The 24,050-nt window shown below is 37.9% G+C and overlaps 6 protein-coding genes and 1 long non-coding RNA gene across 8 annotated transcripts; 3 read left to right on the top strand and 4 right to left on the bottom strand.

Moving 5' to 3' along the window:
- Nucleotides 1–943: 943 nt before the first annotated feature.
- Nucleotides 944–2,902, bottom strand: LOC112567560. The gene is made up of 3 exons (XM_025244256.1): nucleotides 2,745–2,902; nucleotides 1,798–2,442; nucleotides 944–1,538 (listed from the first exon to the last, which is right to left on the bottom strand). Exons 1-3 carry the CDS (start codon nucleotides 2,900–2,902, stop codon nucleotides 1,340–1,342), a joined length of 1,002 nt encoding a protein of 333 aa, XP_025100041.1. The 3' UTR covers nucleotides 944–1,339.
- Nucleotides 2,903–6,991: 4,089 nt separating this feature from the next.
- LOC112569563 (orexin receptor type 2-like) lies at nucleotides 6,992–9,694 on the top strand. 2 transcript variants are annotated; one of them, XM_025247375.1, is made up of 3 exons: nucleotides 6,992–7,779; nucleotides 7,929–8,997; nucleotides 9,281–9,694. In XM_025247375.1, the coding sequence occupies exons 2-3, from the start codon at nucleotides 7,934–7,936 to the stop codon at nucleotides 9,669–9,671; spliced, it is 1,455 nt and encodes a 484-aa protein (XP_025103160.1). In that variant the 5' UTR covers nucleotides 6,992–7,779; nucleotides 7,929–7,933; the 3' UTR covers nucleotides 9,672–9,694. The 2 variants fall into 2 exon arrangements, with proteins under 2 accessions (XP_025103160.1, XP_025103159.1); XM_025247374.1 differs by having other exon boundaries at nucleotides 7,929–9,051.
- A 292-nt stretch (nucleotides 9,695–9,986) lies between these two features.
- LOC112569565 lies at nucleotides 9,987–12,976 on the top strand. The gene is made up of 2 exons (XM_025247376.1): nucleotides 9,987–11,308; nucleotides 11,538–12,976. The coding sequence occupies exons 1-2, from the start codon at nucleotides 10,014–10,016 to the stop codon at nucleotides 11,722–11,724; spliced, it is 1,482 nt and encodes a 493-aa protein (XP_025103161.1). The 5' UTR covers nucleotides 9,987–10,013; the 3' UTR covers nucleotides 11,725–12,976.
- Nucleotides 12,977–14,611: 1,635 nt separating this feature from the next.
- LOC112567559 (histamine H1 receptor-like) lies at nucleotides 14,612–16,603 on the bottom strand. Its single transcript, XM_025244255.1, has 3 exons — nucleotides 15,703–16,603; nucleotides 15,262–15,665; nucleotides 14,612–15,048 (listed from the first exon to the last, which is right to left on the bottom strand). The coding sequence occupies exons 1-3, from the start codon at nucleotides 16,579–16,581 to the stop codon at nucleotides 14,871–14,873; spliced, it is 1,461 nt and encodes a 486-aa protein (XP_025100040.1). The 5' UTR covers nucleotides 16,582–16,603; the 3' UTR covers nucleotides 14,612–14,870.
- A 970-nt stretch (nucleotides 16,604–17,573) lies between these two features.
- LOC112569111 lies at nucleotides 17,574–21,552 on the top strand. Its single transcript, XR_003100302.1, has 3 exons — nucleotides 17,574–17,587; nucleotides 18,837–18,839; nucleotides 21,420–21,552. It is a non-coding gene; the product is annotated as an uncharacterized LOC112569111 (long non-coding RNA).
- LOC112569109 lies at nucleotides 17,630–21,427 on the bottom strand. The gene is made up of 3 exons (XM_025246793.1): nucleotides 20,866–21,427; nucleotides 19,144–20,518; nucleotides 17,630–18,897 (listed from the first exon to the last, which is right to left on the bottom strand). The coding sequence occupies exons 2-3, from the start codon at nucleotides 20,358–20,360 to the stop codon at nucleotides 18,705–18,707; spliced, it is 1,410 nt and encodes a 469-aa protein (XP_025102578.1). The 5' UTR covers nucleotides 20,361–20,518; nucleotides 20,866–21,427; the 3' UTR covers nucleotides 17,630–18,704.
- Nucleotides 21,553–21,686: 134 nt separating the features above from the next.
- On the bottom strand, nucleotides 21,687–23,677 carry LOC112569108. The gene is made up of 2 exons (XM_025246792.1): nucleotides 22,111–23,677; nucleotides 21,687–21,908 (listed from the first exon to the last, which is right to left on the bottom strand). The coding sequence occupies exons 1-2, from the start codon at nucleotides 23,508–23,510 to the stop codon at nucleotides 21,710–21,712; spliced, it is 1,599 nt and encodes a 532-aa protein (XP_025102577.1). The 5' UTR covers nucleotides 23,511–23,677; the 3' UTR covers nucleotides 21,687–21,709.
- Between the last annotated feature and the right edge of the window lie 373 nt (nucleotides 23,678–24,050).

Below are 24,050 nucleotides of genomic sequence, written 5' to 3'. Positions count from 1 at the left end.
ATGGAAACAAAACTGAATTGAGATTGAAGTGTTAACTATTTTATTCAGGTTCAGGGTCGTTTTTTTTTTGTTTTTGTTTTGTTTTTTTTTTTTGTGGAAGTGGTGCCTTCGTCGTCTTCGTCGCTGCCTTACCACACCCACCCGTTTAAAAAAAACAAGTACCCATTTAGGTGAAGTGGAGAAAGTACCTGGCGTCATAGTAGCATCAAACTGCTAGTGTCAGCACTTCTGATTTGGACTTCGTTGCTCTAACCTCCAACCTTTGCTTCGATCTTCCCTAATTGTAGAGAAGGATTGTTTAACACGTGTTTTACCTTACCCTGACACATGGTAAACACTGTAACTGGAAGTGGTTGTGCATTTTTGTGCTGCCCAGTAATTGTTGGATGAATGAAGTGTCATGATAAGGCTTTGAAAGTACGATAAGTGATTATTTTATTCTTTAAAACGCCACATATGTACATATTTAGTCGGTTGGAAGCCTTTCACTGAAGAGATTTTGATCCATGTTATAACAAAATTAATGAGTTTACCTTGAACTTGGACTGCCACATTAAAAGGTAAGTTATAGTATCTGTAAGCATTATAGCCCTGCCCATTAACCGTAAATTACTCCTTTCTGTAACAAAATAAGAAAGAAATCAGCATTATCTCTTTATTTGCAAGCTACTTAAGACAATAAATTAATAAAATAGAAAAAATTATTACATTATACAAATACAATCAAGTACAATATATATGTTATTAGAATATAATCTTCATAATGTGACTTGTCCTCAATTCTTTTAAATGTTGTTTGTTGTTTGTTTGTTTGTTTGTTTGTTTGTTTGTTTGTTTGTTTGTTTCTTCTTTCTTTATTGTGGGTAATTTTTTTTTGTCGGCAGTGGACCCTTTGTAAAAAGGTTGCTAGCCACACCTAAAACTTTCAATGTTCAGCGTCCAATGTTTTGTTTTGATTCCGCGCCTTCGTTCAGTGTGAACAACACGTGAGTCCGCAGGCTGTGAGATTTACAGAAGGGTTCGGTAATATAAACAGACTTTGTATGAGAAAGTGCTTATAATGGTGTTAAAGCAATCTACAAGAAACAAACTTAGACGAAAGCAGATTTACAGGTTCTCAGATACAAAGCAGTCTTTTTATGAACTTTTTTTTTTACATCGGTCTTAGTGTAGTGTAGATGTTACAAACACAGCCTAAGTTTTCCTCAATACAGTCTTAATTACTTTAAGAGGACTGGGGTCAAAAGGTTATGGGCCTATGGAGAAATGACCTCGTGAAACTCCCATCGTGGAATTTTCAAACAACAAAATGGACAGGATTTATTTTTAATAGTGTTTGCTAGAAATAAGTTTTTCGACAGAAGGCGTTACGCATTTTAGTAAACAAATTACGACACTGTAGACGAAACTTTGGGTTACAAAAGCTGTAGATGAAAGGGTTGATGACACTGTTGAGAGTAGGTATGAAGCGGGCCAGGAAGTACAGGTTGATCTTCCAGGAGCTGTTGTGGACACTTCGGTATTGCACATTCGCTAACCTGCAAAATAATTGTCATTCTGGATTCTAGATGAAATGCTATTCCGAGGCTAAAGGTCAAATAAAACCCTTTCTATCACTTTATCATTTTCCGGACCCGATGAGGTAACAACTGATTTTCCAAAGGACATAGGAGAATGTCTAAGAGATGGGCACCCCTCTCGACAGTAACACACTTGTAGATGCCACTACAATCACTACTATATGCAAGGGTGGGTGTGTGTATATATATATATATAACATCTAGTATATATACTTACATAACAGCGAAGTTCGGCGGGACACAGAACAACAAGGTTGCGACGGTCAGGACAAACATCATGAGTGTCGTTCTGGACATAAATGGTTTCCTCTTCTGTCCTTGTTCTACACTTTGTCGTCCGTGGGCAAAGGACCTCGATGTGTCTTCTTCACGACTTTTATCTTCATCGTTTCTGTTTGGACTGCCAATGGTTGTAGTGACGATTAAAGATTTCGCGACATCTTCTGACACAGCTGTACATCCTCTGGCGTCTGACACATCACACGGTTTTTCTTGCTTCTGATTGGTTGTGAAGTCGGTCACAGCGATATTCTCGACATTTTGGCTGCAACTGCTTTCTTTAGTCCCATCGCTCGCGCAGGAGTCTGAGGACTCAGACGTGATAAACACTCCTTGGTCACGTGATACCGCTGGAGTCTTAACGAGGGCAGTACCTTTGCGTTTCTCCGTGTGGACGTTTTGTTGACCAAAAAATTTGCATTTATTCGTTACTCCTTGTCCAGCACGAAGAAGCCTCTTCTTCTGTTGGTAGATGCGATATATATCTGTACGTAGCAAATCGTCAGCAGGCCAAACCCGACGATGAAGTAACCCATTACGACAATCCCAAATACCCGATGCATATTTACCTTCGTAGGTGGACCTGAAAAACCACAAACAGTTCCTGTTATTCCGGGTATATCTGTTTCCTGGGGCCGTACTCCGTAAAAGAACATGACAGAGAACGCAGTTGCTGTAACCAGAGTGAGAGGAACAATCAACATGTAAATCGCTTGTCGTGCATTCAGTTGTCGTTTGTGGATCTGGCAGATGCGACGACGACGATCAAGGGCGACACACACGAGGATCAGGTACGACATCACAATGGGAAAATATGCCAGAAAGTTTTTTATTTTGCAGAAAACATCGTCGGGTGTGTACCTGTATCTCAAATCCACAGCATACCATGGCAATGTCAGGACGTTGGTCAGGAAATCACAGACGGCCATTCCCAGAACGAACACGCGCGTGGCACTGGCCTTAAACTGCTTGAGGTACACGAGGAAGACGAGGAGGTTACCGAGGGCTCCGACAACGATGAGCACTGTTAGGAAGACAATCATGGGAATTAACTTCATGAAAGTTTCTTGGTTGAGCTTTTCAAGAAAATATTCCACCTCCTCTTGTGTTCTGTTATATTCATGCGATGGTGTAGACTGGTTCAAAGTTCCAGACACTCTCAGTGCTCGTGAAAGCCATCGCTGATGATGTTCCTGCAACGAAAACAACTACATTGTAATTTGAAGCGAACGAAAATGGATATAGATGAGTGTCGAAAAATGCTGACGGGGTTGTAGACAGTTTTGAGGTTGAAGAGGCACCGAGTTCATTGTTGTCGTCGTCTAGCCATGACCTTTGGATGGCGTCGCTGATTGGTTATTTGTGCACTAACCAAAGCTAGTGAACTTCATGGAAGTTCGACAGTCATTGACATTGGTCACACCACCCTCATTCCATCCTCTCTCCCTTTCCCTGATAATACCACCAGGAGACCTGTTTCAATGACATTTGTCAAGTATCTTCCTGGTTGACAGAAGCACTGTTTCGCAGCTCTGTCTCCATCTGTGTGCTTGTTTGTTTGTTTGTGTGTGTGTGTGAATGTGTGTGTCACATAAACACTCTCTTTCACTCACGCACGATCTCTCGCGCTCTGTTTTTATCCCTCTTGAACTCTTTCTTCTCTCTCTCAGTCTTTGTCTGTGTTCTCTTTGTTTCCGATATTTTCCTGACAATATTAATGTCTGTCCTGTTTTCCTCTCTCTCTCTTTTTATATCTCTTTCTCGCTCTCTATAATGCCATAAAATATTCTAGAAAGTTTAACTAGTAAAGAAATTCAACCACTAGCAACTTAATCATGCAATAAAATAAAGAAAGGATGTGAAGCAGTTACTCTAAGACTGTTGGCGATTGTTACAGAAGATATGTATAAATGCGATACTTACAGACTCTAAACCGTGAAGAGAAACAATTTACGAACTACTACAGTTAGGGTTTGTGGATCACATCCCTGGAGTTTTCAACCCAGCTTACTGGACGTCTGCAATATGTCACTGTAGTACTGTTAAGCTCTCTCGTTGTTTATCAGACAAACAGGATACTCGAGGGTCCTTTCTGTACGCATGTCTGATGACAGGGCGCGCAAAGCCGACTGGGACTACCTCACTTCATGGCAGTAAAATGATGCACAACAATCTCTTCTAAAGGTCCTTTTAACCAGACAAACTCTCCAAATATGTGTGTGTCCATCATCTCTTCTTTGTAAGCCTTTCGTTACCTTTTTCCAACCGATACCCATGATCAAAAGCTGGATAGATTGATGTTAGGTCGCGTCCTCACACGAGTATCGAACCGGCTAGCGCGCATTTGTCTGTGTTCCTGACAGCATCTCCTTAGCAGGGGAACCTCCTGTTCCAGACAGAGGTAATCTGAGTACAATCATTAGTATAGATACTTTCGTTTCTATCACCAACGCTTCACCGCAGTGATGTGAGGTGGTACGTGTCCTAGTCGGCTGTGCAAGCGCTCGCAGGGTCATCAGACATGCGCACAGGTAGGGCAGGTGTATCCTGTTTGTCAGGCGTTGATAATATCCCGTTAATGCAGTGCGATGTGGTGACAGTCAAGTTTACCCCACAAAGATGTGTATTGTAACATTCCTTGCCTTGTTTACATGTCACGCTTCGAGGGACGAACTCGTATTTTCTTTTCACTTCTTGATACCGCAAGAAATCTCAGGGAAGTCCCTTTTTCCTTATTTTTCTTTCAATCTTTATTTCTTTTTTAAATAATGTTTATCGAACTTTTCAAATACGTGACAGTCGTTGCTCCTTTAAAACCTTATATTATGAATTAGTTACCTACCCTACTGTACAGCAATTTCGATGATCATTTTGTACTCTTCTCTGGGTCCTCTGCTCCTTTATAAGTTTATTTTCTGTACTGTGTAGCCTCCTAATTTCATGACATTTTCAATGGCATTTTTTGTTCAAAATATAGTTTTCATCACTTGTAACAGCGGTGATGTTTTGTGGTTTTGCAGTTACCATGAGCTGTGTTGCCAGTTTAATTTGTTAGTTTGGTTTTCTTTCTACTTCTGAGAGCAGACAAACTTATACTCATCTGAGATTAATATTTTACACCTGCTATCTTCTCAGCAGAAAAAAAAGAGAGAAATAAAAGACATGTCATGACTCGTAGAGGTAGGTAAGAGGTAACCATGGGACATAATTGGTCACTACCATGATGTGATAAAATGAGTCATTATGCGACTGAAATACCAATAGAAACCCGAAGACAATACAATATTTATATCTCTAGGTTCCATAAAAATGGCTTAATATTCATCCTCGTTAGGTACGGATTTTTTTTTTAAGTTTGTCGAGAGAAGCCTAGTCTAGCTAAATTTCCCCAAACAGCAAACAGTAATCTAACTTTATTTTCAAATACGTTTAACCGGGCCTGAGATACCGTATGTAGAGTGAAAGCAAAACTTCTCATCGCTATTTGTATAATCTTCACATTTTTGCCAACCACATAAACGAAAAACGTTTTTGTCTTTTTTTCATTTACCTGAAAATAGCCATATTTTATATTCCCCGTTTCATCTCACAAAACCAAACCTAAGACAAAATACTTCTTTTAATATGATAAATCCAGTTTGTTTTACCCATTACATTTTAAAAAATAAATTTTAGAGGCAACTTATGATATCAACATTTATTCTAACAAGTTTTAACCAGCAACAAATATATCAGATCACCTAATTTACTGTTATTATAAGTGACAGCAGAGAGGAAGCCATTGAGACCGGATGCCAGAGAGAGAGAAAGGAAAAGAGTGAAGAGGAGGGCAGCAGGTCTGTTGTCTTCCAGGAAGATGCTTGTTGTGTGCACTTAATAATGGAAAGGCCTGCTGGTGACTAACATCCTGCGTCGCTGTCGACCTCAGGGGTCAGGTCACTTAAAGGTCAAGAAGTGGACGATATCAAGGACCCCTAAATACTGTAACAGATTATTGTTAAAGATTTTCAAGTCTACTCAAATCCGTCAGTTTATATTTGAGAACCTGCATTTTAACCTTGATAAAGGAGAACTGCTCAAAAGCAGTAGAGATTTCTAATTATTATTTTAAGCTTGCCGTCTAACAAAAGTAAAGAGAGTGCATTGAAGTCAGTATATGAAATTATTGAGTATGTGTTGTTAAAATATTTGTCAATATTTTATTTATGACGTCTTCTAATGCCACAACAAATTCTAAATCATAATTTTCAGGCAAAGCTTTTGTCGTGTCACCTTCCAAAAGAAAGCGAAAAGGCAACAGATTTAGATTGTTTTCTCTGTTAAGGTGTAATAATTCTTCATATATGGTAATGAGTATTGGAGTGGGTAGGAACAGGGAGAGGGGCGGACCTAAAGTGAAGATACTGAGGAAGCAAGAATGTTGACGTTCGTTCACACACCAGCCGCCAAAGCACTGCATCTTCCTCAGCCAATCATTAATATTTGTGATAGATAAAAAGGAAATAATTTTCATTATTTATATCAAAATAAATGTGTACATGCAGGCGTTTCTTCTGCAACATTTAACAAGATACGGGTACAAGAACCACGCAGTGTGTAGTCTTCCTCAGCTCTGTCGCAGTGCCACGACTGTCCACATCGACAGGGATGATGTCTTCAGTATTCGTCCGCTGCAACCGTGCTGATAGTGATTTGTGAACACACACTTCCGCCGCCAAACAACACAAGAAGGAAGTCGCCTGCCAAACGTACTCACAAAGGCTAAATATTTTGTTAAATTAAAGATCTTCCCGCATGGTTACACATATCACTCTCAAATGATTCCTTTCATATCACTGATTAATGCCTTGATAATGAAATCTCAAGCACAGAACTCAAGAATTTAATAAAAACTATTTCCTCAAGCCGTGTGCGACGTTAGTACATGTAAAATCATGGCTGATACAAGTTGACACAAAAATATCAAATCTCGAAAACTATTTAATCATTCTTGAATACACAAAAAACATAGTGACGGAAATAGTGAACATGCGTTCATACAGGCTTCATATTTGTGAAGACAAAGGATCAAGTTGTGTGTGAAGAGCTGACTACAAGAAATCGATACAAGAAATCGATCAAAGAGCTGTAATAAAAAAACATTTTAAAAACTGAGATTTGAAAACACCACTTTTGCAAAATAAACAAACAAAACCAAGCGAATGCGTAACCGTCTGCTCATACCAGCACAGTCCAAGCAAGTGTTAGCAAGTGGAAAACGAAAAGTCCACTGAAGATGCCTAACACGGTATTATCCGTTTGTTTCATCACAGTTTACATGACATAAACATAAACAATACATAAAGATCTAAGCAGTGTCTAAATACAAAATACTCTGGAAAAGACACAGCCATGTAAGCATCATCTATGCAGAAACACCTAAACACCATCATAACAAAAACATCTAAGGACCCTGTCAACACAAAAACTTCAATCTACTCACAAACATCTAAACACCATCCCTGCGCAAATATATCTCTTTATGCAAAAATCCAAACACAGACTGAACAAAAATAAGCAGGATTAAGAGGAAACTGCACAGGGGTAGGAGTTGGCTATTAATGTGTCAATATGTTTAGCTGAGAAGCATGCAAGATAATAATCACTTCCGCTAGTCTCTGCTGCAACAAAATTATTTATAATGGTACACGGCCATTTTGTTCGCAGAAGACGTTTTACTTCCTTTCTTCTTTTGGAAGATTACTAGCAAACCTTTTTGCAGCAGACGACCACTGTAGAAGTCAAAATGACTGGTAGAAGTAGTGAAATCTGTTTACAGACCTTCATCAACTTCGTTGCAACAGACGAGCTTTACAAAGTCTCTGTCCAGTCGTGGGAGGACAACACTGCGATTTTTGTTGTAACGTAACAGAAAAAGCTTGTAAGTACACATTTGTTTTCGTACAACATACAAATGTACATTCTGTCTTTCTTTCCAAAAAATTTTAATTTATTGTATTCCCCTTTGTATCTCTTATTGTCTTGTTACAGAATTATTGAATATTTTTATCCTGTTATTCCTCTTTCCAGAACCAATGGAAGAAATAACATTCATGAGTACCGAGGTCTTCTGGAATTCGACGAAACTAAATGCATTACAAGAATTGAACTGGACACAAGAGAAGATAAACGAATATCTAGAAAAGCTTAATAATGAAACATTCATAAAATTACTTCCCATTTTTGTCTTCTTTATCACAATAAACTTGGGTGGTGTCTTTGGTAACCTCCTCGTCTTCTTCGTCTACCTCAAACAGTTCAAAGCCAGCGCCACTCGGGTGTTCGTGCTGGCCATGGCTATTTGCGACCTCCTCACCAATATTTTTATACTGCCGTGGTTGATTCAGGATATAAGATACAGCTACACGAGCAAGACTCATTTCTGCAAAGCAAAATATGCTTTTGGCACATTTTCGGTAACCATGTCCTACCTGATCCTCGTATGTGTTGCCTTTGATCGTCGCCGTCGTATCTGCCATCCTCTGAGAAGACAACTGAGCTCGCGACAAGCGACTTACCTGCTGATTGCTTCTTTTATGTTTGCGTCTGCCATCGTATTCCCTTTCATTCCGATGTATTCAGTAATTCCTTTAGACACAGACCTTAACGGAATAACAGGAACAACATGTGGTATTCCGACTTTAACATCTTCGAAAATGTTTGTTAAGCAGGTGCTCGGAACTCTCCTGATTATCACCTTTGCCACTGGACTTATTGTAATGACAACCTGCTATACTCAGATTTCGTACAGGATTTACCAGCAGAAAAAGAAGCTCTTACTTGCTGTAAGAATAAATGTTACTGCTGTCTTGGAAACGAAAACGCTCCCTGCAACGGACGTAGAACAGAAAGATGGAAACATGTATAAACAATCTTCTGTCATGCTTCGAAATGAGATTACAATGCTCCCTACCACGGAGAATGTAAATTTGTCAAAGACAACCTCATCCGACACAAAAACATTTATGTCTTCAACTACATCTACAGACAACAATGATCAAGGTGATGAAGGTGGACAGACGAGATCGCATCTGAGTGCAAAAAGGCCAGAACACAGTCACCGGAAGACGACGATGTTATCCAAAACGACATTAATGATGTTAGTGTTGACCACCGCTACCATTGTCTTCTTGTTGCCTTATTGCGTCCTAACGTGAGTATCAGCTTGCAATTGTAAATGATTTTTTTCTGTTTCTTACCTGAGACATCGTCTGTGTTTGTGGGTATGTTTGAGTCAACTATTGTATCCACTGTTCAGATGTTCAGATGTATGGAATAAGTATATATATGTTCACTTGTATTTATAGTGTGAGAAACGTCGACACCCGCTCTTTCCACCCTTTCAATATTTCCTGACACCAAGATACTGATTTTGTCTACAGATTAGCAAACGTCCAGTTTGTAGACGTTGACCTGTCCTCGTGGAAGATGAACATCTACTTCTTGCTACGATGTTTTCCTACTGTCAACAGTGTCCTCAACCCCTTCGTCTACAGCTTTTGTAATCCAAAGTTTCGCCGAGAGTCTTGGTGTTTGCTGATGAATATGTGCAACACTTTCTCATCAAGGCTGTGCCACCCGGTACAGTCTTTTGGGGTGGCTGGAGAGGAGATCGGCACCGCTAAGCCCCATGACAGTTCCATACTTTTTAACCTGTTAATAAAATGTAACCAATATAGCATAATTACCTTGTATATATATATATCTGGAAATATACGTCTGTGCTATGATTCTGTTTGCTCGCGTTGGTGTTCTAATACCTCTGTTAATTAATGACACTCTCCAATCATACTATTTGTTCCTGTATCTGTTGCAAACACCATTATTTGTCACAGACCATGGCTATTTTTCTTTGTAAGCAAAAGACTTCCTTGTAGACTTTCTTACTTAGAAAGTGGAAGTCTGTACTTGTACAAGCTGTTATCAGTATTTCTGCAGCAGACGAGCGCTGGAGACATCAAGACCATTCTTCCATTGCGAAACAGACGGTGTAGAGAAAACATGTATGTACATATTTCTCTTGATGTCATACAAACTTGTTTATGTCACATTTGTTATCATTTTGTTATTTATTACATTTAAAAAAATTTGTTGCAGAAACAATAATTATTACAAATGGCATCCATCAGTACCGTTATTGTCTGGAATTCAACCCAGCTTTATGAAGGATCCAATACCACACAAGAAGAGATAAGACATTACCTGCAAAAACTTAATCACGACATTTTCATTAAATTACTTCCATCTGTAATTGTATTCATAGCTTTAATCGCTGTTGGTGTTTGTGGCAACCTTCTCGTCTTCCTCGTCTACCTCAAGCAGTACAAGTCCAGCGCCATGCGCGTGTTCGTTCTGGAAATGGCTGCCTGTGATTTTCTAACAAATATTTTAGTCATCCCATGGTTGATTCAGGATGCGAGATACAGCTACACAAGTAACTCCCATTTCTGCAGGTTTCAGTGTTTTGTAGGGACATTCCCTGTAATCATGTCCTACCTGATACTAGCGTGTGTTGCCTTTGATCGTCGTCGTCGAGTCTGTCAGGTCCACAAACGACAACTCAGCCCGAGACAAGCGATGTTCCTGTTGATTCTTCCGTTAGTCTTATCTTCTTCTTCCATGGCTCCTTTCGCTTATTTGTATGATACAATGCCTCTGGAGACAGACAGACCTGGAATAACAGGAACATCGTGCGGGTTTACAGAAATACCTCTGACAATAAAAGCGAAACAGTTGTATGGAGTTGTTCTGATGATTCACTTTCTTGTCGGACTTGTAGTCCTGACAGTTTGCTATGTACATATCGCATTCCGGATTTACCAACAGAAAAAGAGGCTTTTTGTTAGACAAATAAACTCTAGTGTTACTTCTTCTGTAACGAAAACGAACCTGATCGAAGACATTGTTTCTAGTCAAAAAGAACAGCATACCTTTCAAAAGAAATTCATCAGAGTAGCTGAATCCGAAGTAGGTACAGAAAAAGCTAGTAACCAGGAAGAACATGAACGGGGCAAGAAAATGGAAGCTTCTTTGGACGCCTGTATTCCTGACACTCCGAGCATTTCCTACCAGACAGAGGTTTTCGAATGTTTATCCGACTCCCAGACTGCCCAGGCAACAATACAATTTCCAGAAAGATCTTTCGACAAACCATACTCTCATGGATCTGCAAATCTTTCAGAACCCACAGTCAAGGCCTCAACGACAAACACAACTCACGACAGCACATGTACAAAAAAGTCTTCTGTTTGGTCATGGGGCACCAAAGATCGTGAAATAAAAGTAAGGAGACTGACTGTTAGTTCAGAAGGTAGTCAACGGAAGAGGACTCATTTGTCCAGAACTACCCTCATGATGCTCGTGCTGACCATCGCAACAGTTATCTGCTGTTCTCCATACATTGCTCTAGCGTGAGTATTTTATTTGTAAGTCTGTGTTTTGTGAATGTTTGTAAGTATGGCCATTAAAGTGTCATGACCCATTCAAATAAAAAGAATTTGATTCTTGAAGCTTGTATCCACTTGGAAACGATTAGTACAAAATGTAATCAATCTAGACATTGTATCATACATTATTTTCCCTTCTCTTTGTTACATTGTCTTTTTCTGATTGTACATGCTTGTCATTTTTTGTTCACAGGATTGCGAAAGTGCAGTATGTTAATGTTCACATCAGCGCATGGAAGATGAACATGTATTTTCTTGCCCGCTTTTTCCCTTCTGTCAGCAGCATTATCAACCCTTTCATCTACAGCTTTTGTAATCCCACGTTTCGTCTGCAATGTCGTCGATTTCTCACTAATGTGCGGAATGGCCTCTGTAAGTAATAATGTAAGGCCTCTTATACACCTGTGAGACCAGCCCTTTGGATCCCTTCTTTTTTATTCATCTGAACGTTCTATCAAGCACGAAAGGTAGGCGAGAGTAATTGCCTTTACCCTAATGTGGGTAATTTAGGGGCAACGAGAGGTAATGGAGGGTGATAGAGTGAGGGGTATCCATGAGCATATGAAACATCAGTAACACGATATAAAGCTGTTTATTTTCCCAGATGCTGAGGCAATTCAAACTTGTGAAGAAATTTGCAAATTAATAGCCTTAAGTTGGAAACTGTTTTTTTTATATAACTTTTTGTAATATATAGATGCTGTTTTCACTTCAAAAAAGATGTTTCTTACCAGTTTTCACAAAAAATGTTGTCTTATTACATTTTAGCATCAATTTCATAATCATCAATTGTTTTAAAAGAAAAATTGGTATTCGTGTGTTTTGTATTAATACCTTTTAAACTTGTACTTTCATTGTTTTTTTGAAAAAGTTATATTGTGTTTTACTTAGCTCTTTTTATTACTCTTTAGAAGATAAGAATAATTTAAATTAATGCTCCTCCATTATATGTTTATGAATTCATAAATCTGTTCGACTAAGTTAATTGATGTAGGCTAAAAGTCAGTTTAGCTTTAGTCACAATAGCTTTCTCCTTGATTTTTTTTCCCCTGTAAATCTTAAGTGTGGTGAACTGTAAAAAATGTTATATTAAATTGTGTAGTCTGATTATAATCAATGTTAATTAAAAGTAAGAGATACAACTTAACCTTCACCTGAAATTAAGTCACTGCTTTATAAAAAAAAATTGTTTTACTAATGTACACTCAAATGTCTACTCGTTATATTTAAGCAACAATTTACAAACACTGTACTTATGTTTTAAATGTTTATTTCTGAAATCTGAAGTTAGCAGCACTAAAATACTACTTGAAAGTATTATTGTTCACCTTATATTTTATTTTGTTGCTTTTTTTGCACACATATGTAGATACACAGGACAGAAATTGATTAGAACAATGAATTTTGCTTTTACTATTACATTAATTTTATTGCTAATATTCTATTTTATTGAATTTTTGTTCATAGCCCCTTCACATACACATTGTAGTATGAATAGTAATATATATTTATATTCTAAAATACTTGTTTTTAGTATATATTTTTTTGAAGACCTAGATAAAATATCCACCACATGCATAGTTATTAACTTACAGTCATTGAATGTTTTTTCCTACAATAAATAAAGACTATTCAGAATAATAATTTGTATGTGCCTACGACAAGAAAGAAAAGAAAGGAGATGGAATGAGAGAGAATGAGAGAAAGAAAAAAATAAACAGAACTCAAATTTGAACTTATATTTTATTGCTGAGGTTTAATCCCATTCAAGGGGGAAGTAAGCAAGACTTGCACCTTCATCATTACTATCATGCTCATCACACTTTAATAATAAGAAGAAGAGGTATGATGATGATGAATCAAGGAACAAGCTGGGACAAATAGAAACTTCCACTTTTTAAGTAAGAAAAACTACAAGGAAGTCTTCTGCGTACAAAGCAAAATAGCCAAACTCTGTGACAAACAATGGTCTTTGCAACAGATACAAAAGAAAGAGATCTTCATAATGCTTTGACATTAAATATTTTTTTACATTAAAAGGTGACTCCTAGCCCTAATTTAAATTACATTATTAATAACCTGCTGCTTGGACAAAGCTTTGCTGTACAGATAATGTATGACAGTACAAAATACTGTAGGACAGTCCAAGGTATTGTAGGACAGTTAAAAGTACTTTAAATATTTGCTTGAGTAGTTGTGCCGTCGTGACCTTTGAACTTGCTAATTGCTTACTACCTGATTTTATTATTTTAATTTTTTTTTTAAGTTTTTCGTCTGCTGTTGGTGTTTAAATGTTTGCATACAGATGAAATTTAAATGGTGATAATGTTTATATATTTGAACATTTTTGTTGTGGTAACACACTATCACTCTTTTTAAAACAAGAAAAACTAATGCAAATTTCTGTTTTAATTTGTGTGCTGGTGAGGTCCATACAAAAGTGAAGTAACTGAACATATTTTTATTCAATTCCTGTTTCGTTGTCCGGAAGTCTTGCGTAATGAAAACACCATTAGCAGCAAATTATTGCGATGACATGATGTAGTGGAGAGGACAGCTCTCTGATTGCACTGGAGATAATATCACTGAGCTGTGTCACTAGACCAGGCCATCAGGAATTGACTGATATTCATTTAAGTGAACTTTCTAATTTACTAGGTGAGTGACAAAAGTAGGTTCTTATTTGATCCAGTTAAAAGTATTACATAATCCACTCACCCGCCTGTCAAAGGTCAACAAATTTCAGACTCCGAAAGCAGAACAGACTTATTAACATTTTCCCTGCCAGAAAAAGCAAACCTGTTCACTGTAAGTTTGGTGCTCACGTTCCCACATCCATCCTATCAAGTGTTGTCCCTTTTGTCAGTGCACATCAGTCACGTGATCATTCTCCACGCATACACATCCACCGGAGTCTGTTTGCCGAAATGGCCGTCTTACTAAGAGATCTTCAAACTGTGACTTGACAATGGAATCAACGGTTATGCTTCACCAAGTTAATTAACTAGCATCTGGGTGGCTTTCCACCTCACAAAGAAACAGTCGTGTGTAAAATTAAGTGGCAGTTGAATGCATGAACAAGCGTAATATGAAGTGGATGTTAATTAAGGCTAGGAACTGACTCCTGTGTCATTAACAAACATATAAGCTCAAACAAAACATAAAATTCAATAAAATACAGTGTGAGCAGTAATATTTACAATCAGAATACCAATGTTGCTTCACTTCAAGTTTTTAGAAAAATAACATTTTAAACAACAGTGAAAAATGTACAACATTTTTCTATCTTGGTTGTTTCTTTAAATCTTAAAAATAACCATTAAACAACTGAATCTCCTGTTAATTTAATAAACATTGAAAAAGCAATGACTTCGGGGGGAAAATATGTTTGTGCTTAGTGTTCTAAGCCAGAAACGCCAACAATCCAAAGCTAAGAAATAAACTTTGTGGATTAAACATAATCTGTTACAAAGCATTACATTACTTCTTCAAAGCTTTTCTCGCATCTGTGAACCAGGTCTTACAACTAGCGGTTGCACAGTTTGGTGAAAAACCGACGACACTGCAGACGAAACTGTGGGTTACAAATGCTGTAGACGAAAGGGTTGATGACGCTGTTGATAGTAGGGAAAAATTTGGTGAAAAAATACATGTTCATCTGCCATGTCCTGCTCTGAACGCCCACTTCCCGCATATGGGCCATCCTGTAAACAAAAACACAGTTAGCTGTGTCAGCCCAAGATATTTTCCGAATCCAGGGTAGCTATCTCGCAATGAGCTCTACAAAAAATGTTAACTGTAAGACTCCTTTGAGAAATTGGTTTTTATTTAAATAGTATATGATAACACACATCCAGGTGCACGCACACACAAACACACACCCACAAAAATATATGAATACAAACACAAATACTCACGTGACAACAATGTAAGATACAAGGCATATGAGGGTAGCGATGGTCAGGACTAGCATCATGAATGTTGTTTTTGACAACAGCGCCCTCTTCTGATGAATGCGTTCTGTCCTGTCTGCTCCAGAACCCGATACCATGTTTACTTCTTCATGCTGTTCTATATCAGTAGACAAAACTGAAGACATTTTTTCGCATGGCCTGCTGGGAGTTTCCTTTGCTGGTGAAGGTTGCAGGACAGGGTCTGACAGGTCTTCACATCCTGCGGAGGTCATCTTGTATAAAGATTTTTGTGGAAGCTGGAGTCTTGTGGTACAGTCAGCCTCATCGTGTTTCCTACTAGATGAGCATCTGGAAACCTCGTCCTGGAAACATAATCTTTGTGAGTCGTGTCCGTCAGCTTTGTCTTCCTTCGTGAAGCTGGTTTCACAGAAAAGTGGAAAATTATGTCTGGCTTATGAAGTTTTCATCTCTCTGGTCCCTTGTCAAAGTTTCTGTTTCAACACTCAAATGTGTGTCCTGGCTACTTAGTTTTTCATCACTTTTTTCGAATTTTACTGGTCTTGTGAATATTTTCTCGGACACGTTCTCCGGTTCGTCTTGTCTAGAAGCAACCTCTTCTTTCAGTTGAGTTGTCATTACAGCAGAAGTAAGGACAATGTTTATTTTTCTAGCCCGAACTCTCTTTTGTTGTTGGTATGTCCGGTATATCTGCGCATAGCAAATAGTCAGGACTGCATATCCGAAAAGGAAGTAAATAATCTCAACAATTCCAAAAATGTATTTAGCTGGTTTATCTGAAAACCCGCATGTAGTCCCTGTTATTTGGGGTCTGTCCGTCTTCAAAGGCTTTGTTCCGTACAGGTAGGTGGAAGGAACCGAAGCAGCTAAGGTCAGGGTCAATGGAACAATTAATAGATAAGTAGCTTGTCTCGCGCTTAGTTGTCGTTTGTAAACCTGGCAGATGCGACGACGACGATCAATGGCGACGAGAACGAGGATCAGGTAGGACATTGAAAGGAAAAATTCCCAAAGGAGTCTCGTCATTCTGCAGAAATGTATATTTTTTGTGTACCTGTACCTCAAATCAACAATAACCCAAGGTATGGTGAGGGCGTTGATCAAGAAATCACAGACAGTCATCCCGAGAACGAACACGCGCGTGGCGCTGGCTTTGAACTGCTTCAGGTAGACAACAAAGACGAGAAGATTTCCTGAGAGGCCAACAACAGGTGCAACTGTAAACAGGACCAATACTGGAATTACTTTAATAAACATTTCGTGGTTCAGTTTTTCTAGGTAATCGTTTATCTCCTTTTGTGTCATGTTGAATTTTTGATGTGTATTAAGTCCGGTTGAATTCCAGAAAACCATGGCACTTGTGGATGTCCTCACTGCCATCTTTCTGAAAAAAAATGGATCTGTTTTGTTTCCTGACAACTTGGTAATGTCTTACGGTTTTAGTATCACTCACAGAAAGCAGTGGAGAGAGGTAAAAGGGAAAAGGTGAATAAACAGAGGTAAAATGTCAAGAAAGACCAAGAAAATGTTAAGAAGATCAAGAACTTTGAGGAAGCCAAGCTGTGTTATGTATTTATTTGTAGTTGGTATCTCCAGATAGTACAATACATGAGACAGGCATTCTATTTTCAATTTTTGTAAGAGTTAAGAATAGACATAACAGGGGACAATCGTAAATTTTATCACAAGCTTAAGATAAAGCTAAAATTATTAACAATTAACAGTTTTATGAGGCACGAAACGAAATATATACATACAAACCTTTTTTTTTCCTTTTATGCTTATGACAGGACACGGAGCAAGAATCGCAAAGTCTGTTGTCTTCAGCGGCTGTTGGCACAGTCTGGAGACATTGCAAAGCTCGTCTCCTGCAACGGCGATGATAGTCATCTCTGAAAAGTAACTTCCGACGACCAAACAACTCAAGAAGGAAGTTGCTGCGACCAAAGCTGATTATTAGGTCCAAAATCTTTGCCACAGATACCCAGCAGCAGAGGTCATATGTTGCATATTCTTCAAGCAAACATTTTTTCAATCAGTGGACTGCTTCAATGACCTGGAGCTTGGACCGATCTTTGCTCTCTTGAAGGAGAAAGTGGACAGCTAGTTCAAATTTGTTAAACCGTTATATTGTTGTGAATGTGTGTGTGACTTGCTGATTCCCTGGTCTCTTCTTATTCTTTCTGGGTTTTTTTTTCAAACTGCTCGTAGGATTAGATGTTTATGTATAGATGGCGCTTAGATGTCTAATAGAATTCGGATTTTTACTGACTTCTCAAACTGTCTCTCTTTCACACATATACACACACACGTATCTTTAACAGCTTTTATAAATGTGTTTATTTACAAAAATAAAAGTAAACACTTAGAAACAATTTATCAAATGTGATGTGACTATTAACATTGTAGATACCAGTTATCAAAGTCATTCTGCAAGAAAATGTGTCCGTGTGGATGAGTATCTTATAAACGCATTCATTTATCTGTTGCCCTTAAATATTGTTAGTATAAAAATATGTAATTTACATTTGCCGATCATAATAACTTCCTTGTGTACAAAAAAGAGTCCAAAGGGAAGAAAGTTTATCTAAAAGTACAATTCCTGTTGTGATGTAGAAAAAGGAGAGAGCATATTTGAACGTTCGTTATTTCGTGACATCATATTATTATTGTTATCCTTTTTCTCATCCTTACACTCTGCCTTCTTCTCTAGCGATGTAAAGTAAACAAAAAGTTACAAGATGAGAGGAAGCTGGTCAAAGAGACAAAGAATAATTTCTCCAACAATTTTTATTTTTAGTGAATAATTTGTGGAAAAAATAATACTTAGCCAGATCTCTCAGTTGAACAGTTTTCAAAGCTGAACAAAATATGTTTGGAGGAGTAAATATATATTTATTGTACGGTTGGCAGCTTGATGTAATGATATATATATATGAATGTTTGATACTCATGACTTCACCCGAGTTTTGATACTATCCGGTTATCACTTACATAAGAATAAGACAATAATTTCATTAACAAAATGATTATGACACACAGAAAGAAAAACGAAAGGATCAATAAACATTCTACAGTAAAGCTTGTTAATAAAATCTTGTCAAACGTATGTTTGTTGTCTATACATCTTCACTTATCTGATATATCAACATAATAAGAAAGAAAAAAAATAGTTTAACTCGTGCTTAGAAAATACACAACATTGAATAAAGTTTTTGCAAAAATATTTTAGTAGTTTGCACAGACTTAACACCATAAACTAACATTTAGCTATTCAAGTAAACATCTAGTTGCACCATGATTATTTTTATTTACAGTGTTATGTAATTTTCATCCTTTACTCACTCTGTCTCGGTCAATGGCTGTCAGGTAAACCCAGTGCACATCCGGGCAACCTAATTAATCAGTAAACAATAAATGTTCATCAATCAGTCTTGTCGAAAAACTGCATTGCGCATGTTGGTTAAAAACTGACGACACTGCAGACGAAACTTGATATTACAGAAGCTGTAGATGAAGGGGTTGAGGGCGCAGTTGATAGAAGGAAAAGTGCGGGCCAGATGGTAGATGTTCGTCTTCCATGGACTCAAGTGAACGTTTTCAAACTGGACATTGGCTAACCTGTGTCAATAAAAAACATGGAACTGATAATCCGGGTTCCAGGGCAAGATGGAACAAACAGCTACTGGAGGTTTTTTTCTCGTGACTAAGGAAGGTGAGGAGGAGTTTATTCATTTTAAATTTGTTTCTTTATGTTCTGTAGTGGATTTACACATCAAAATGAGTTTTTATTTACTATTTTGGGAAATGGAACTTTCGCAGATGTAAGCACGTAAACATATTCAAAATATTTATCCATCTACTCACGCTACAACGAAATTAGGAAGGCAGCAGATAACCATAGAGATGGTCAGGACCAACATCATGAGTGTTGTTCTGGACAAAAGACCCCTCTTCCGTTGATTTTCTTTACCAGTCTGTACTCGATGGCAATACACATCAATTATGTTATCTTCATGACCTCCACCTTCGTTGTTTGTAACAGGTTCTGACAGATTTTCAATTCCTGGGTCCTGTGACATATCCAACATTTCTTGTTTGAAACTCATTGACATCACGCAGTCAGCTCCAGAGACTTCTGGGACAGATGAACATCGGGATATCTCATTCTGACCAGAGCGGGCTTCAGTATCATGTTTGTCAGCGTGGACTTCAAGTTCAAATGTGTCTTTACAGAAAATGGACTTTTTACAAAGTTCATTTATGACCAAACGGCTTTTCTCTTGCATATCTTTTGACAACCAAGTGTGTGTTTCAATACGCGCATCCTCTTCCAGATGTATCAGTTCTTGTACACCGACATCGGATTTCCTATTGCTGTCGATTGTGTCTTCGTGGGTGTTCGTGTCGGTCTGAAGTATTTTCTCATCCGAGACAGCGGGTTCCTCACGGCACGTTTTCGTTATACCAGAGCGAGTATCAACATTTACTTTACCAGCGATGAAAAGCCTTTTTTTCTGCTGGTAAATTTGGTAGGAGATCTGTACATAGCAAGTTGTCAGTACTGCAAATCCCACAAGGAAATATGTCATCACGACAATTCCATAAATTTGTTTTGCTTGCATCCCAAACCATCTGTCTAAGAACCCACATGTCGATCCTGTTATTTCGGGTCTCTCTGTCTCCAATGGTATTTCGCTGTACAGAAAAGCCAAGAAGAAAATAACAGCAGAACTCAACATCAGTGGAATCATCAGTAGATAACTCGCTTGTCGAGCGCTATATTGTCGTTCCAGGGGCTTGCAGATGCGACGGCGACGATCAAGAGCGACAAAAACGAGGATGGAGTAGGAAATAATCACCGTAAACAATGGTCCCAGTAATATTTTCATCTTGCAGTAAGGAGCTTCGCTCGTGTAGTTATATCTCATGCCATAAATTACTAAAGGCAGGCCAAACACAGCAGTATACAAATCACAGACTGTCATGGCCAACACGAACACGCGCGTGGCGCTGGACTTGAACTTCTTCAGGTAGACGAGAAAGACGAGGAGGTTGCCAAAGACTCCAACAACGATCACCATTGTTAGGAAGCAAACCGTAGGAAGTAATTCAACGAACGATTCGTAGCTGAGTTTTTCTAGATAATTTATTTTTCTTCTGTAGTATTCTTCTGTAGAATTGTCTGGGATTCATTTGCGATACTCGTAGTAATAAGAAAATACATCGTTGATGATGGTTTCTGAAATGAACAAACTGGGATTGTTTGTTACAACCAGAAGTGAGTCAATGCGAAATTTAAAACAATACTAATAATTATGAGAGTGATAATAAATTATAGATACAATGCAGCTGTATTATCTCATGAAGTAGTCCATCTTCTGATTCATCAGTTTCCACGAAGACTAATCAAACTTTTCATCATTACTGATTTACTTCCTGGTTGAGCTTTCTATTATTGATAGTAATTATGTAGTAAAAGAAAAACAGAAATTAATAAATTTTCGAAGAACTGAACAAAAGCACATACCAAAAAAACGGAATAATAATAAACAATTATATATTATGTAGAAAAGAATGTGTACATACAAGCTTTACGGAGCTTCAGGAGTATTCTGTGTTCCCTTCCCTGTCTCCAGCAACAATGCCTGACTAGTCACTTCCACTCAAATGTCTGCAACGGTCGTCTGCTGCAAAAGTACTGACAGTCATCCGTGACAAAAAGGCTTCCACGAAGCAAGATTCTCAAGAAGGAAGCCGTTTGCACGCAACACAAAATAACCGTGTGTCATGATGAGTAATGGTAATAAACTCTTACGAAAGAATATTTGTAAGTTAAGTATATTCTTCTTTAAAAAATCTCTCCAACTTTGTCTTGTTTAAATACTGTATAACTGACCCTGCTGTTTGCTTGGACAATACTTCTTTATGTAGAGTACCGTAGGAAGGTTATACAATAGTAAAATATGTATTATAGATGCATATTCATTACATATATTTTTCTATACATATGAGAGTTTAGGTGGTTGGTTACCAAAAATCTACAATATATTAGATTGTGAACAATAAAATAATCTACAGGCATAAGTGCAATGTACGTATGTCATTCTAATATCTGTTCAGTGTCGATATATATATATAAGTGTCCAAACAAAAATACATTAAAATAAAATATAAATAGTAATATGTACAAGATGTACCAATGTCTCTGCGCTTAAAAAGTTTCCAGAAAATTAGCAAACTTAAGTACATCAAATACAGCAAATTCATTTATTTCGTTGTCTAAAGATTTTTAAAAAATTCTTTAAAGTTCTGAGCAAACATTTGAAAAGCAATGGCTCCATAAACAAGGCTACATCAGTAACTTCTGCAGTCCGACACTTGATAGAAATATCCAAATGAGCTTTTCAGATAAAATTGTCATTGAAATTTGTCAACCAAATGTGTCTAACAACTGTCTATTGCACACTTTGATGAGAAACTGATGACATTTCAGACGAAACTTTGGGTTGCAAAAGCTGTAGACGAAAGGGTTGATGACGCTGTTGAAAGAAGGAAAAAAGCGGGCGAGAAAATACAGGTTCATCTGCCATGTACTGATGTGAACGCCAAAGAATTCCACCTTTGCGATCCTGTGAACAAAAGGAGGTAGCTGTGTTATCCTCAGATATTTCTGGAATGAAATAAAGGAACAACGATCGTTGGATCAAATAGGAGTAAGCTACTAGCCCTGTTCAAGAATTTTGCTCCTTTTTTAAAAAAAGGGATACACGCACTCAAACGCATTTCACACACGAAAACACACATACAAACACACAAAAGCAAAATACTCACGTGACAGCAATATAAGGTGCACAGCAGACGAGAGTAGAGATGGTCAGGACTAACATCATCAGTGTTGTTTTGGACAAAAGCGCCTTCTTCTTTTGACTACCTTCTCCTCTTTCTGTACTAGAAGCCGATGTCTTGACATTTATTTCTCGATCGTCTTTGATGTTGTCCATAGACGAGACAAAAGAATTTTGTCCACATGTTGTATTCGGAGTTTCCTTTAGAGTTGAAGACTGCACAGCAGGCGCAGGCTCTGACAATATTTCAATTCTTGATGAATTCGAAATGTCAAAGGATCTTTGTGGAAGCTGAATTGTTGTCTCGGTGTCCTTTCCACCAGGTGAGCATCCATAAGCCTCATTCTGGTAACAGAATTTTTGTGAATCATGTCCGTCAGTTTTGTCTTCTTTTATAAACATGTCTTTGCAGGACAAACACACACCACCTTTGTCGAACATAATTTTTTCTCTCTGATCCCTCGTGAGAGTATCTGTTCCAACATGTGAGTGATTATCTTGGTTACTTGTTATTTCTGAACTCATTTCAGATTTCACAGTACTTATGAATATGTTTTCAGTCTGCGGATCTTGACTGGAAGCAATCCCTTCGTTGAAGTTCGTTTCCATTACTGGAAAAGTAACAACAATGTTTATTTTGCTAGCCATCAGCTTCTTTTTTTGCTCGTAAATCTGGTAAGAGATTTGTACATAGCAGGTGGTCAGGATTGCAAATCCGACAAGAAAGTAGATCATTAAAATCACTCCAAATATCTTTTTCCCACTTATTCCCGCAATGGTATTAGAAAACCCACACGTGCTCCCAGTTATTTGGGAGTTTTCTGTCTCCAGAGGTTTTGCACCGTACAAATAGGTGAAAGGGACCATGGCAGCGAATGTCAAGACCAGAGGAACAATCAACAGGTAAGTCGCTTGTCGAGCGCTCAGTTGTCGTCTGTGTACCTGGCAGATGCGACGACGACGATCGAGGGCGACGAGAACTAGAAGCAGATAGGACATGATGAGAGGGAAGGTTCCTAGAAAACACTTCATTCTGCAGAAATGTACTTCGCTTGTGTGGCTGTATCTCATGTCCTGGATCACCCAGGGTAGTGTGAAAATATTGGTCAGGAAATCACAGACGGCCATTTTCAGAACAAACACCCGCGTGGCGCTGACTTTATATTGCTTGAGGTAAACGAGGAAGACGAGGAGGTTTCCAGAAAGGCCAACGATGACTACAACTGTAAAGAGAACTACCATGGGAAGTAATTTAATGAAGGTCTCGTAGTTAAGTTTTTCTAGATATTCGTTTATCTTGTCTTGTGTGATGTTGAATTCTTGAAATGGATTAAGTTCTGTTGAATTCCAGAAAACCTCGGTACTCGTGGATGTCATCCCTACCATTGTTTCTGAAAGCAAAATACTGGCTTTATTTTCTTAGAACTTGATAATGTCTTCTTTTCTAATCTTTCGGGGAAGAACGATGAAACTTGCGATGAAAGAGATCAAGGAAACTTAATGTTCTCCCCTTCACTACATCAAACCTCACGATGGAGTACATCTATGCAAAAGTTCTTGCAAACTTTTTATATCAATTAAAAACTCAAATAATGGAAAATATTGAGTAAGCTGCAAAAGATCAGCTTCATACACTGTATTTACATCAGTGAAATAATGAAACTGCAATAACTTTGCAGCGAAGAAATTATTTGATTATTAACTAAAAAAAATGATTACATGAATTATATAAAGCTAAAAAAAATGACAAAAATAATAATAGATCCAATAATGAATTAATTGTATGATAGACACCGATCTTGTATTGAATCGGAAATAGGAAAAGAAGCAACAGATGTTTAATAATGATAACACAAGGCAATAATATAGACAAAATGAATTGTAACACAATTATTGAAACTTTGCGATGGAGAAGAGAAAAATTAT

Source organism: Pomacea canaliculata, linkage group LG7 (assembly GCF_003073045.1).
Source record: "Pomacea canaliculata isolate SZHN2017 linkage group LG7, ASM307304v1, whole genome shotgun sequence".
NCBI classification, from domain to species: domain Eukaryota; kingdom Metazoa; phylum Mollusca; class Gastropoda; order Architaenioglossa; family Ampullariidae; genus Pomacea; species Pomacea canaliculata.
The sequence above is the reverse complement of the archived record's forward strand: the minus strand, read 5'-3'. Positions and strand labels throughout refer to the sequence as shown.

Bases quoted from the DNA above. Each gene is read 5' to 3' on its own strand.
- LOC112567559 (XM_025244255.1), bottom strand. From the start codon at position 16,581: ATGACACAAAAGGAGATAAACGATTACCTAGAAAAACTGAACCACGAA. The intron at 15,666-15,702 runs TAATTTTCCACT...AGCTTCACGAAG, and splicing joins AAAACTTCATAAGCCAGACA to GAAGACAAAGCTGACGGACA. The intron at 15,049-15,261 runs GTGAGTATTTGT...TTTTGTTTACAG, and splicing joins GTATCTTACATTGTTGTCAC to GATGGCCCATATGCGGGAAG.
- LOC112569109 (XM_025246793.1), bottom strand. From the start codon at position 20,360: ATGGTGATCGTTGTTGGAGTCTTTGGCAACCTCCTCGTCTTTCTCGTC. The intron at 18,898-19,143 runs GTGAGTAGATGG...TTATTGACACAG, and splicing joins CTTCCTAATTTCGTTGTAGC to GTTAGCCAATGTCCAGTTTG.
- LOC112567560 (XM_025244256.1), bottom strand. From the start codon at position 2,902: ATGATTGTCTTCCTAACAGTGCTCATCGTTGTCGGAGCCCTCGGTAAC. The intron at 2,443-2,744 runs GTATGCTGTGGA...GTGGTTTTTCAG, and splicing joins AACGTCCTGACATTGCCATG to GTCCACCTACGAAGGTAAAT. The intron at 1,539-1,797 runs GTAAGTATATAT...ATTATTTTGCAG, and splicing joins CCGCCGAACTTCGCTGTTAT to GTTAGCGAATGTGCAATACC.
- LOC112569565 (XM_025247376.1), top strand. From the start codon at position 10,014: ATGGCATCCATCAGTACCGTTATTGTCTGGAATTCAACCCAGCTTTAT. The intron at 11,309-11,537 runs GTGAGTATTTTA...TTTTGTTCACAG, and splicing joins TCTCCATACATTGCTCTAGC to GATTGCGAAAGTGCAGTATG.
- LOC112569563 (XM_025247374.1), top strand. From the start codon at position 7,934: ATGGAAGAAATAACATTCATGAGTACCGAGGTCTTCTGGAATTCGACG. The intron at 9,052-9,280 runs GTGAGTATCAGC...TTTTGTCTACAG, and splicing joins TTGCCTTATTGCGTCCTAAC to ATTAGCAAACGTCCAGTTTG.
- LOC112569108 (XM_025246792.1), bottom strand. From the start codon at position 23,510: ATGGTAGGGATGACATCCACGAGTACCGAGGTTTTCTGGAATTCAACA. The intron at 21,909-22,110 runs GTGAGTATTTTG...TTTTGTTCACAG, and splicing joins GCACCTTATATTGCTGTCAC to GATCGCAAAGGTGGAATTCT.